At 39.4% G+C, this 14,356-nt stretch overlaps 1 protein-coding gene across 2 annotated transcripts in view; it reads left to right on the top strand.

Annotated features, from left to right (window-relative positions):
• Positions 1–632: 632 nt before the first annotated feature.
• The window catches only part of LOC130918557 (guanine nucleotide-binding protein G(q) subunit alpha), a 68,714-nt gene continuing 54,990 nt past the window's right edge, over positions 633–14,356 (top strand). Inside the window, exon 1 of one of the 2 annotated variants that reach the window (XM_057840352.1) lies at positions 633–1,718. In XM_057840352.1, the coding sequence (XP_057696335.1) occupies positions 1,583–1,718 (136 nt within the window). In that variant the 5' untranslated portion in view covers positions 633–1,582. The remainder of the gene's footprint in view (positions 1,719–14,356) is intronic. The other variant, XM_057840351.1, reaches the window with a different exon arrangement.

Here is a 14,356-nt window from a genome sequence, read left to right on the forward strand (position 1 = left end):
CTAGGCAATTGCCTGGTTTGCCTAATGAGACGCTACACCTCTGCGTTAAGTCTTTCTGATAGTTTTCCCATGACCTTTTTGCTGCAATAATATAATGAAAACCTGAAATTGTGGCTTTTAGTTTTGGCCACCCCAAGATTTTAAGTGGCCCCATCTGGCCACCCCTATGAAAAATTTCTGGAGGCGCCACTGATCGCCATTTATATTCACATGAAAAATAGTTTTCAATAAACCAAACATATGTTTTGGAAAAACGAAATCCTCAGATATGCGGGAGAAAATGAATGAAAGAAAAAAATATAAGTAAATCCAATTAAATCAGATGTGAATACCCGACCCAAAGAATTGTGAGGTAGACGTGCTAACCATTTGTTACAACAATTTCAATTAAGGCGATGTCGTCAGGCTCCAGTGTAATCATCCAGAAGAAGCAGCTAAGTGTGAGCACAGTGTGGCCGCGGGCTGACACGCCTCCAAAGGGAGGAAGGAAGATTGGAAAGCGAGGATGGAAGGGTGGGAATGTGTCCTCTCACACAATCTTGCAACGTCGTGAATCCTCACCACTCCAAGAAAAGGCCCGCCTTTCCGCTACCGCAAACCTTCATGTCCATTCGCGCAGAGACTTGTCAATCACATAAATGAAAAGTGACGTCACGGGAAAAGGAGTGGATGACGAGGAGGGGCGCTATTCCAACCAGGAAAAAAAAAACACCAGGAACGATGAATTTCCCGATTTGACTGTCACTAATACTACAGCTTGATGGCTTTTTGTCCCTAGGAGAGAACATTCGGACAAAGGGTTTTTCCAAGTGATGACGTTCCTACTGTCAATTTTTTTCCGCTGCAATTCCAGGGATGGTTAGCTCAAGCTAACGTGAATTGCTAACTGCTTAGCTTATCCATTTAGCCATTCCTAGTCCCTTTAACCGCATGTGAATTTTTTTTTCAGCTTGTAAATTTTATTTAGATTTTATCTTGATGCGCAAGTCGAATGTTTAGTGCAAGGAGGTCGCGGACGTGTGCTTGCGGTAGATGGACGGGCTGACGGGCGGCGGTTGCTACCACTGCGCGGGCGTGAAGTGTCGGCAGGGGCGGCCAGCAGCGTCCCGCTGTCTCCAGGACACAATATTTTAATAAAGAAAGGCTTTTTCGTGTATGGTTAAGCTTTTACGACTTAGCAGCTGCAAGGGGAATGATTAAAACGTGTTGGCACACTAGGAATCACATTTTTAACCCCTCCACGTTAGCTAGCTGCTTGTAGTTTTTTTTTTTTTTTTTTCCCAAAGAAAATGGTCTTACCCACCTTGTAACATATCGCTTTATCTTCGCTAATCTCTGGCAAATCGTTTTTCTTTTTTTTAATCACTTGCAAAAGGCGGATTTGCATACGATTTAAGTCTTGAGCTGTCAAATATTTGTCACCGGCAACGAGCAAAGAAAGTAGCCAGATCCCATTCGACTGAACGGGATTCCATTAACTTGAGCTTGGAGAGTCTTTTCCGTCTGAGCCCGACGCGACACCCCCCCCCCCCCCCCCCCCCCAAATCGTCCGTCAGACAAGGCTTTTCTGGCTCATGCGGTGATGACTCTTGACTCCATGATGGCTTGTTGCCTGAGTGAAGAGGCGAAGGAGTCCAAACGGATCAACTCGGAGATCGAGAAGCAACTTCGGCGGGACAAACGGGATGCCAGGAGGGAGCTTAAGCTGCTTCTGCTAGGTAAGCATAACCATCATCATCCTACATCTGGTAACAGGATCCAAAATGGTCCATTTTATCGTCATGATTTGTCAGTAAACTGTTATGCAAAAACATAACAGCCACTTGTCACTTTGACATGCTCTTGACTGGATGGTTAATATGCAAATCTGTGGTACACTGTGGTGACACTCCTAACAGGAGCTATAACAGCTGCGTGACCCCACATTATACTCAACTTGTTGATACAGTTTGATAAGAAGGCCCTTTATGGCCCGTCTCGTGTGTTTATAGGCTTGTCGATTTGAGTGAACTGTTTCCAGAGTGCGAGTGTATAGTCATTTGTCCTCTTGCAAATCCAAGACTGCCATAAAAATTGCCCAAGTTTCTTTAGTGAACAAAGTACTGACTGTCACTCTGGTAATAAAGGAACAGGGGGTCAAACCGCTTCCCTGAAACGGTCTGCAAATCATAAACAGGAACAGCATATTTGGTTGGGATGTGCTGATACCTAAATTTTCCACAAATAAAATAATTCTGTACCTACATTTGAGCCACTGGTGCCATTACATATTGCAATTATGATGAGGGTTGGGCATCGTTTGAAATTGAACGATTCCAGTTCCATGTTTCGATTCCAGTTCTGAACGATTCTCGATTCAGATTCTTTTAGAGGCAAGGTCAAAAAAAAAAAAAAGTGTAAAAAAAAAATCTATAGTTTAAACATGTATTAGTTTACTAGTATATTAATGTCTTAACTTCTCGATTTTTGTTAAATTATATGATTTTGAAATTTATTATTATTGATATGAATGTAAAATGATTATAATTATTTTTATTAATACAATTAATATGAAATGTATAAATTATATGAACTTCTCACAGGATTATTTTTAACCTGTATATAAATTAGGGCTGTCAAAATTATCGCGTTAACGGGCGGTAATTAATTTTTTAATTAATCACGTTAAAATGTTTGACGCAATTAACGCACATGCCCTGCTCAAACAGATTAAAATGACAGCTCAGGGTCATATGCACTTGTGCTTTTTGGAGTTTTGTCGCCCTCTGCTGGCGCTTGGGTGCGACTGATTTTATGGGTTCAGCACCATGAGAATTGAGTAATTATTGACATCAACAATGGCAAGCTACGAGTTTATTTTTTGATTGAAAATTTTACAAATGTTATTAAAACGAAACATTAAGAGGGGTTTTAATATAACATTTCTATAACTTATACGAACATTTATCTTTTAAGAACTACAAGTCTTTCTATCCATGGATCGCTTTAACAGAATGTTAATATTGATGCCGTCATGTTGATTCATTGTTATAATAAACAAATACAGTACTTTGTTACAGTATGTTGAATGTATATATCCGTCTTGTGTCTTATCTTTCCATTCCAACAATAATTTACAGAAAAATATGGCATATTTTATAGATGGTTTGAATTGTGATTAATTATGATTAATTTTTAAGCTGTGATTAACTCGATTAAAAATTTTAATCGTTTGACATCCCTAATATAAATATCATGTCTTAGAACTCGAATGTGATGAAGTTTCTTTCCACAGGAGTGCACTTTCACAATGTTTATTTTTCAAAAGCTCACGGAGAAAACATTTACTTGTATTTTTTTTACATACATGTACCTTAGCTGGGAGCTACAACGAAGCATTAGTATAAATTCTTCTATTGATTATAATTTGATGTAAATTAGGCAAAATAAAGTTTCCTTATTTGTAAAACCGATGCTGTTGTGTTTACAGACACATGCAATGTTTATGTTGTGACAATACCAGGGAGTGGCGCTGTAGGAGTGTGTACGTATAATGCGGAGAAGAAGAGATGAGAGCGTCTGGCTAGGATCAACTCTGGCTTGGATGCTTTGTAATGCGATGCTATGTTTTCACTGCTACGAGTTCATTAAAAAGTATCGAATGATTAACAGGCTGCTGCTACCTAAATAAGCAACAAAACAGATTCCAAAACAAAAATCTATTTAATACTGTTGATTTTAACGGAGGCGTCTACTGCTTTAAGATGGCGGCTGTTTACTACAGCCAGCGAGTCTTTCATTTTGCATCTAGTTCTATATACATGATATTGACTATAGCCCTACGTAATAATACGACTTACTCTCGTACTATTTTCCATCCATCCATCATCTACTGCTTAGTCTGGGGTCGGATCGTGGGAACAGCAGATGACAGACGTAATGTATTGTTTTACTTACCTGGTTCTGACGGCTCAGCGTGTCAACTAGGTAGCACTCGGGTAGCTTTGCACTTGGCACTTAGGCTTTCATGAAGCCGGTCGCGCGTAATTGGTCGTGCAGCCACCTTTGCATGATATAGTTGTGTTGCAAATATTGCACTGAGCTGACTGGCCATTTTTTTTGTAAAGTTAAGCCAAACTTTTTAGTTTAGAGTTGCAATGCAGAAACACGTGCTTCTTGTGGCTTCCTCTTCGTGGTTTTCGGCAGCATTTTTTTTTCCTCTCGGCGGTCAGGGCTTCAAAACATGGAATAGAAATGTTAAAATTCGAACAGTTCCGGGAGAACCGGAGTGTTAGAACCGGGTCCTATCGATGCTCAATGCTCGATGCCCAACCCTAATTATGATAGTTTGTCAGGAGAAAACAAAAACCTTTGTTAAACATTGCATGGACTTACCTTAAATCTAATGCAAGTACTGTACAACAAGAGGAACAACTTGGAATTAAGTCACGGAGACAATTCCCACGTGATTTTTTTTTTTTTTTAAGACATACTAGGCTAAAGCCTGAGCTATGCTTCTGTGTTGCGGTGATGGCATAGCGACTACGGCGTCAACGAGCATTCGATAGTTCTGCGGCAAGGGAACGCGTTGCTCTGTAATTCACCGCCAAGCCACTAGAGGGGTGTGGCGTTGTGTTTGTACGGTTTTGGGGGACCCTTGTCGACTTCCTCTAGTTTTCTTCCGGTTACTCTACAGTGCCAACGGAAGTGGAACGCTTGAATGTGGATCTTCAGCTCATCAACATTGAACAACAAATGTAGATGATACAAATGTTGAGGCGCAGGCGACGCAGAAGACTGTTGCGGAGGTGTTCCTTAGCGCAAGAATGTTTGTAAATGGCGATGATTTCGCGCTGAACCGGAAACAAGAGTCTGAGCGGACCAATCACAGTCCGTTTGTGTCACGTCACCACGCGTTGATGCAACGCGTAGTCACAATTTTGTGGAGCTGCACATCAGGCTACGGCGGGGGGGTCGAAAATATGGTCTGCCTTGGCGGTGTAGTTAGGCCTATCGCGGTAACAAATTTTAGTAGGCGATAAATTCTCTCATAAATTTTTGCGATTTGCGATATTATTGAGCCCCCCTCACCCAATTTTTTTAAAACCTATTTACAATAACACAGTAAGAATACAGTATATATCAAATCAAATCAAATTTATTTATATAGCCCTTTACACAACCCGAAAGGTCCCCAAAGTGCTTTACACAATAATACTAGGTAATATTAAATACACCCATTTAAACTTAATAAACGTTTACTCTTAAATTCAAAAGTACTTTTTAAGAAATCACAACGAAAAACAATAGACCATGCCTCCTTTAAGTTAAAGACAATATCAATAGCGCACAGAAACACAGAATAAATCAAATGTCTTTTTCAAGAAAAAAATTAAATTGCACTTCAATAACTTAAGCATTTAGGCACAGAGGTATAAAGTTGTAGTAACACAAACAATTGTACTTCAACAACAACAGAGGAAAAATACAATAATTAAGTAGCAGTAACAAAAATTTGGCTTCACTAAGGCAAGATTCATACTGCAGGTCTTAATGCACAAATCCGATCGGTAGCTGGTATAGGTTCCAGCACCTCCGGGACCCTCGTGAGGAAAAGCGGCATGGAAAATGAATGAATGAATGTCATGTCTGCTTTTTTGGCGTGCCCGTTCAGACTGCTTTTGTCGTATGGAGCCTGTTCAAGTATCACGCAAAATCACTAATTCGCAGTCCGAGATGCGCTCAGAAAAGGGGCCCGCATGCGCAGAAGAATCAAAACAAATTACACATGCTAGCTGTATGTCATTCCAGGGTGATCATATTTTGATTTTCAAAAAAATGACACAAATAACGGACATTAATAATCCCCGTTTAGTCTTTTATTCAAAGTTTATATTAGGGATGTCCCGATCCAGGTTTTTGAACTTCCGACCCGATACCGATATTGTTTTGCACTTCTGATCCGATACCGATACTGGCCGATACCGACCTATCTGAGCATGTGTTAAAGTTTAAAGTTATTTAGCTTCCTTACTTAGTTGTCAGACTCATGTTGAAAAAGGTTTTAGTACTCTTGATAACAACTAGCCTAGCTGAATTAGGTGAGTTTGAATAACACCCAACGGTTGGTAACAAGAAACTGACCTGTTTATTCAGTGACAAACACAAAACATTATAAATAACAAACAGAAATGGCATAGTCAGTCAGTAAAACGTGCAAATAATATTGTAAACTGTCTTAAAAAAGCAAAACACACCAACAACCTCAGTGGAAAATCCCACAAATCCCCCAAGCTATTAGATGCTTTTAATGTTTTGTCTATTAGTTACAAAATTTGTATAAAAAGCCTCTCGGGTTTAAATAAACGACTATTTCAGTATCAAGTTAACATTTTAAAACAGTAAATAAAATACTCAAGTCCCCATTCTGTATCAGCAGCTTTAAACTACATTCAATTCATTTAATTTTGCGAATCAACTGTTAAAGTTGTTAAAATTGCTCCCGTTATTCGATAATTTCCCTTCTGTCTACTTTCGACATGTGAAAGTTTTAAAACTGTTTTGAAGATAGATTCAAGTCAAGATTTTGCCGATTTAGGAGTATTTTAGATAAAAAGTTAATTAGGTTCGCTTGGAAGGTTCACAACAGCCTACTCGGGAAGTCTTCTGCTTTAAGATGGCGGCTGTTTACTAATGCATCTGGTTTTCAATACTTCAATGTTGCTAACGCAGTCGAGTTTGTCGTTTAGCATCTGGTTCTATATACATATGATATTTATTATCTCCAGTAAAACGACGTTGACGTAGTTTGTAGCGGCTTTCAGCAGCAGTCAGGTATTCTTGTGTTTTTTATCACTGCGGTTATTTTCACTGCGGTGAGCTGAGCCGCATTTTGTTTTTTATCCAGCGGCATGAGTTGCGCTAAAGCCGTGAGTTGAGCATTGGCATTACCTGGATCTAAGACAAGTTATGTTTACTTTCGGGACGCAATGTGGTCAGTTTCTCATTGTGTCCCGAAGACCGCGCTGTGTATTAGTTCCGCTTTACTTGACATATTTCAATAATCGGAATTTGGATGTTTGTGAATCGTTCTCGAATCTTCCACGGCCGAATCGCGTGTTGGATGGTGCGTCTTTACTCACGTGAGATAATGGCTCGTCATCCAGAATGAATTCTTCGGCAATGACTCTTGTTATTCCCTGGGCTTTGGGACTGTCGAGTGCCAGTTTGTCACGCATAGCAAAAGTTTCTGCCAGTGTTAGTTGCGTAGGACCTTTCTTTTTGTCTTCGGTTTTCTTAACATACTCCTCATATTGTTTGTGGTGGTATTTCGCTAAATGCTTGATTAGGTTGGTTGTATTAAAACTTCTTACAGCTTTACCACTACGCTTGACTTTATTGTGGCATATGTTGCTCTCTGCCTCTTCGTCTTTGTCCTTTAAGGTGAAATGATCCCACACAGCTGACATTTTTACCGATAAGTCTCTCGGTAAATTGGTAGACTGTAATGTAAATGTAGTGTGTTGAAGGTGTGCCGTAAAATGCGGACCGGATTTTACGGAAACTGAAGCAAAAACTGGAATGGATTATGTAAATCAGTGCGCTGGAAAATCCGGACCAGACATTTAAAAAAACTGGATCGGAAGTCTGGATCGGAATTTTACCCGTGTTCCGATCCGATACCGATGCGCATTTTTTTGCCCATATCGGCGTCCAATCCGATCCAAATATCGGATTGGGACATCTCTAGTTTATATGGACTGATAGAACGCATACACGCACGCACATGCATAAGCCTTCACTTGTGTGCGTGACGTGATTTGGGTGTGTCAATTTGCCTCCGTGCTCATTCGGCGCATAGAATGAAAATCGAAAATTGTCAGGCTTACCCTTTTCTTCATTAATTTTTTTATGACTGTGGTCAAGCCCGCTTCTGCATAAAAGCAGAGTTCAAGCTAAAAGCTAATACACAGCTACATCGCTCCCGTCGTGCCTGCCGCTTCCGCTTTGCTGACTTCATTGCCGCATGAATTCCGATTCGGGAGACTTGAAAGTTCAGACCGCCAGCCACATTCTGGGAAAATTTGGCCCAGATCGGATTTGAAATGGTCCACTTCTATGCGACGTGTCATGTTCAGACCGTCAAGTTAATGCTTCACTTGAGTCGGAAAAACACGAAAAAATCTGATTCGTGCATTAAGACCTGCAGTGTGAACCTAACCTAAGTGCCAAACAACATTAAACAGTGGTAAAACGGTCTCATTTCTTCAGCAATGTAGCGGACTACACTTTCCGTGAGGGAATGCCATTTTGCGCGATCTCGTTTGTATTTCTCAAATCAAGCGATTACCTCTGTTATTGTCGGTTGACGTGACGAGGAAGGCTCCGCTTGTTGCGATGCAGTTTTCTTACCAAGCAGTGAAAACTAAAGAGGGCGATAGTGTTTCAAATGAGCATGTAGATTTGTTGTGATGGCCGTCTTTGCTGGAACGACGTCCAAAAACATTTTGCATACTGGTTCGTCCTTTTTTGTTGCCTCGCCATTTTCATTTGGTTTAAAATCAAAATATTCCCACACCGGGGCTGTGGTGTTTGGTTTGGAAATCAGCATTTTCCGTCCAATTTCATCTTCCTCAGTCTGCTCGCTCGCGCCGACAGTGCATTCGGCCCCGCGCCTCCCCCCATTGAATGATGGTCACTCAAACTCAAATGCATAAAACGAACATACCCAGAAGTCAATAAAACAGAGGGAATCCTTGTCACAACATATTGCGCTGTTGATAACAAGGAAGCCAACTTTTAACAGCACGTCTGCCACACATCTGCCGCACGCACGCACATAAGACGATAAATCACAGTGGGAAACTTACCACCTTCATTTTCATTTACCGTGCGATAAATGGAATTATTGCATATCGCGACAGGCTTAGGTGTAGTTCTGCCACAGTGTGGCTGCTTGTCTAAAAATACTGGTTGCACTTGATATATGTCAGCATTATATTCATGAAAAAGGATTGAAAAAAATAGCATAAAAACCAAATACAGTGGTATCCCGACATATGATCGCTTCGACACACACGATCTTTTCGACATCCGACGTAATATTTGACTTGCCATTTGTTTCTACATCTGACGACATGCTCGAAACACGACGATTTATGACAGCGCCACATTTTTTGTTTTCCCGCAAGACTGACGCATGGCTGATTTTATTGGGAGAGAAATTAACATACCGTAATTTCCCGAATATAAGGCGCACCCCAAATTTACTTGTAAAATCTAGGGGAAATTATTGTACCCGTTTATAACGCGCAACCTAATTTTAGCACCGATAAATAGAAGAATACAAGAAAACAGAGCTCGTGTACAGATACAGAAATGTCATGTTACTGACTGGTGAAACACACCACAAGCATAGCACATTGGTAGTTCAAAACATTACCATAAATTGACAATATTTACGGTAATAATATGATTTGACAACTTCTCCAACTTACCAGAATCTAGGAGAAAACAAAACAGATGTGACTTTTCTTTTAAAGGCTGCTGTATAACTTGCTCGTTTCATCATGATGAATAAATGTTTCTTCCATGGATTGATATTGTAAAATTAAAATGATAACGTAAGTCAGATTTCCGAGAGAGCTCATCGCTGTCGACACGACAGTAACAATAGGAACTATTGTATTTTGCGTTTGAGTTTCCCGAGGGACAGATATAGTTGACGGACACAGGAAGTCTGTGTTGTTACGTTTGTTATGGTCCGAGTTGCGGAGCTACAATAAACGTTGACTCAAATGAGTTCAAGAAATTAAATTCTGTGCTTTATGAAGAGTGAAAAAAGCAGAATTTAACACAGACGAAATCATTCGGCCGATTAGAGTGAAGTATTACCGAAACAAAATGGTGACGTCACGTACCGTAATGGTCGGCAACGGATCGCCGCATACGTTTCTTTAACACAACGTGGCCTTGTCAATAAAAAGAAAAAATCGGTTTATATGTACAATATATATTCTGTCTCCATCCATGTACCCGTTTATAATGCGTACCATGATTTTACAAGTTGATTTGGGGGGGAAAAAAGTGTACGTTATATTCGGGAAATTACGGTAGGTTCTAAGAATGTTACTCCAGGTGGTGAAAACGGTGACGCTTACCATTGAAATGAAGATGAAAATGATAGAAAAATATGAGCGTGGTGTGCGCGTCCGTGAACTGGCTCGTCAAAACGGCCGTAGAATGTCTACGATCTCGACGGCCCTCCTCCGTTCGCCATTCTTTATTAATTAATGTAACAATTATTATTATTGTAACTTTGCCAAAGAAATCGCCAGCTTTGTAAGGTTTTTAATCATTTCAGAACTTGTGCAAGACAACACGCAGAACATGAAAAGTGAAAGTAAAAACTCTAATGCACTCTCTCTCACTATGTTGTCAGCCACGCGGTGTGTTCAGGTACACCACGCAAAACACATCCGCCACGTTAGAACTAGGGCTGCAGCTATCGAATATTTTAGTAATCGAGTAATCGACTGAAAATTTGATCGAGTAATCGGATAAAACATTTTTTTTTTCGGTAAAGAGCAATTATAAATATACATGAGAAAAACAGACATTTAATCCAATATTGAACCATTTTCAGCCAGTCAATGTTTTTATTTTCGATGTACATTGTTGAAAACAGCCAACAATTGCATCTAAGATGTGACGAGAAAAAAAATTCACTGCTTTCACTCAATAAAACTTCTAGATCTTATATAAAAAAAAAAAAAAAAACATTTCTTGCCTAAAAATGTAATTACGCTTGATAACACACATCACTTGAAAGCTACGTGTTTTTCCCACGTGTTTCAATTTAATTTCCATTTGTGTCAAGCTATTTTTAAGTTCTAGTTCAGTTTTAAGTTAGTCTAAACTGTAAGTACTGATAGGATTTTGAGTTTTTGCAGTGTTCAAAATAAATGTATGATACCTGCTGTATTGGAGCACATTAGGGACCAGTGCTACTTGTTTTATTCAGCAATGACTGCTGAGCTAAAACTGACCATTAGCTTTGTTATGTTTTAATGTTACACGCTCATCACTCTACAGCGCTGTGTTTTTACAGATTAAACAAAGCCTGTACGTAAGACACGTTAGCTAGGCATCGACAGTGGTCATAATCAATGGAAACCTAGCCCTCCGAAGGGCTAATGTTACGTGTGCGAGTGACAGTAACGTTATATTTATTAGCGATGAGAAGTCTACTGTTTAAAGATGGTGGCTGTTTACTAACGCTGCCCAGACGCGGCCGAGTCTGTCATGGCGCATCTAGTCCTAAATGCATGCGATATCTATGAGACGCATCGGACACTACCTGCTACCACACTAGCATCATGCGGGCGTAGTTTTTAGCAACGTCGGCGTAGTTTTTAGCGGCTGTCGGCTGCAGTAAGTTATTGCTTCTTCCTCTACGCACGTGACGTCAGCGCGTTGTCCCCCATTAAAAGTAGTCCGGGCAAAACGTGATGCTTTGAGCTGGCAAAATTAAATGATTCCTTGAGGTGAATAAAATTACTCGGATCAGTTTTTAAACTCGAGTTACTCGAGTTGGTCGAGTAATTGTTTCAGCTCTAATTAGAACCCAATTCATTACATTATTACAGGTATTATTATTATTCAAATTTGTATTTATAATGTATTTGTTTTGATCTGATTATAATGTATTCTTATGGGAAAATCCTGCTCGACATATGACCATTTCGACTTACAGACAAGGTCCTGGAATTAATTAACTTCGTATGTCAAGGTACCACTGTACAATGAAACTGATAGTTGCATGGAATTCTGATGCTGTTCCCTGATGCTGTTCCATGTGCACAGCGCGACAACTGCTGCAGATTTGTTGCAAAATGTCACTTTAACGTTAACACAGATCATAGTTTCAGCTCATGACAATTAACAAACTTTTATGACCACAATAAAGGTTGCAATACAAAAGTCTCGAACACATAATTACCAACTATTATGGACAGTCAAAGAACTGCAACTCGCCACGCTGTGGTGTAAATATGGAGCTGAACTAGTGACTGAAATTGTCAGGAAGAGCAAAAAACTATTCTAATTAGTGCTGTCAAATTTAACGCGTTAACGGGCGGTTATTAATTTTTTAAATTAATCACGTTAAAATATTCGACGCATTTAACGCATGCACATAATGACGCCGTTTTTTGCCCATTGAGAGCTAAAAGGCAAGGAAAGGCGAGTGAACAGAGGCGTTCATTGGACCGCGCCTTTTATTGGCAACTCCTTTACAACAAACATAAGTAAGATTTAGTGAAAGCACAACAAAAATAATATTCCTAACTCTCAAAAAAAAAAATTATGTTCACAAAAAGAAAAGCGGTTTAATCTGTATTAATGACGCCCTATTGTCACACAGTTAAACAACAATGCAATGAACTGGCATTCCCAATCAAAATAGCTATGCAAAATACGCATAAAACTTACTCAGACTTTGGTCAAACTCTATTCAAACATTTCGTTTAGCTCAACAAATACACTGGAGGGCAATATTTAGTCACAATATACAAACTATCAGAGGTCTCATACGTTGTGAAACCAGCACTCAAATGAACGTGAATCACAATAGACCCAGTCTAAAAAAAAAAAAAAAAAAGACCCAGTCTTAAAAAAAAAAAAAAAAAATACAGGGAGCGACTGTGGCAGTCAAGGGACAAAACACACTCATTGGCCTGATTTCTAAGTAATTTAAAACTCGCTATTGACACCTTGTGGTGTATTTCAATCACTACCTTGCGTAGTTAGACACTGTGGAAGAATGGCAGGGAGCCCATGTGACGTTACCGCTCGGCGACGTCAACAATTGCGAGCTACTAGTTTATTTTTTGACTAAAAATTTTATTAAAACGAAAACATTAAGAGGGGTTTTAATATAAAATTACTATAACTTGTGCTAACATTTATCTTCTAAGAACTACAAGTCTTTCTAACCTGGGAGCATGGATCCCTTTAACAGAAAAAATGTTAATAATGTTAATGCCATCTTGTGGATTTGTTATTCTAAACAAATACAGTACTTTACATTCCTGTTTGAGTTACAGAACAGAAAGTGACCTGGGAATCACCCAAATGAATAGGCAGTGACTCAAACTCAACAGAAAATGACCTGTAAATGCCCTAAAATGAACAGCGAGTGACCTGTAAAGCCCTGAAAATGAATGACAGGACAGAATGACTGTGAATGCTCTAGTTTCAAATGAACTAATGTTCCTAGTCTAAATGGATTGGCCGTCGAGCACCGTCAATGCAGCCTTACAGTTAACTGAGACACTATGATGGTGGAAGATTTTGGTAGCAACTTGTTCGTTCATTTTTATTTTTATTTTGGACATTGACACCTTTTTAAAACAATATCTCGATTCTTGGCAGGAGCATATCGGTAACCTTTTGGGATACAAAGTATAACGATATATCACCATTTAGATATTTTATCACACCCCAAATCTTGACACATGTTTATTGTGCAGCTATAGTGTACGTTACTATGACTGGAGAAGTGTGGAAGGTCTTCAATGGAATGACCTGCAACAAGCGGGACATGCACACATTCCGTTTTTATATTTTAAATGTGATGACAAATCATCTGGCAAATTGAAGGAAGCATATGTAAACCTCTGACTCCTGAGCCTGTTAATCCTGATACCATTATGGATTAAAACGTCAGTGGTGACACTTTGTTCTAATTGAAAACGTGGCATTCCAGTATTCACCCATGTAATACCCAGAAGCATTTGAATTGCATGTAACTACACTAATGTCAGCATTCAATCCGAAGTCCATTAACTGTAAAATAGCTGGATGGAGGGAAAAAGTATACAATTATCTGTTAAGTGTCATCGAGATTTCTTTGATCTATAAATGCCTCAATATGTGCAGGCGCTAATATAAAAAAAAACACACTTTATAGCCTTCAATTAGCTGTCATTTTGTCTTGTTAAAGTTGCAGGAACAAAGAAAGGGTTCAGGGTTGCTCACATGTGGTCATTCAGAGTATGCAAGCTTCTCACACAGTGATCAACCAAAAATACGTCAGACTAGAAGATGCAACATTTTACATACAATCTGGCAAAGTGGGATATTGACACTCAAATTATTCGATCGTGACGTCAAATTCTTGTGACAGAGCTGCTATTGCTTTCAAACCACACTTGATCCTTAACTCATTTGCTCCCAGAAACGTATAAATACAGTACGTTCTATTTTTAAATGCTTCATTGTCCCAAAAACGTATTTATTAGGGCTGGGAATCTCTGGCATGAAGCCGATTCGATATGTATCTAGATACACAGGTTACGATTAGATTAAAAAAAAC

The sequence above is a fragment of the Corythoichthys intestinalis genome, chromosome 7 (assembly GCF_030265065.1).
Source record: "Corythoichthys intestinalis isolate RoL2023-P3 chromosome 7, ASM3026506v1, whole genome shotgun sequence".
Lineage (NCBI taxonomy): Eukaryota > Metazoa > Chordata > Actinopteri > Syngnathiformes > Syngnathidae > Corythoichthys > Corythoichthys intestinalis.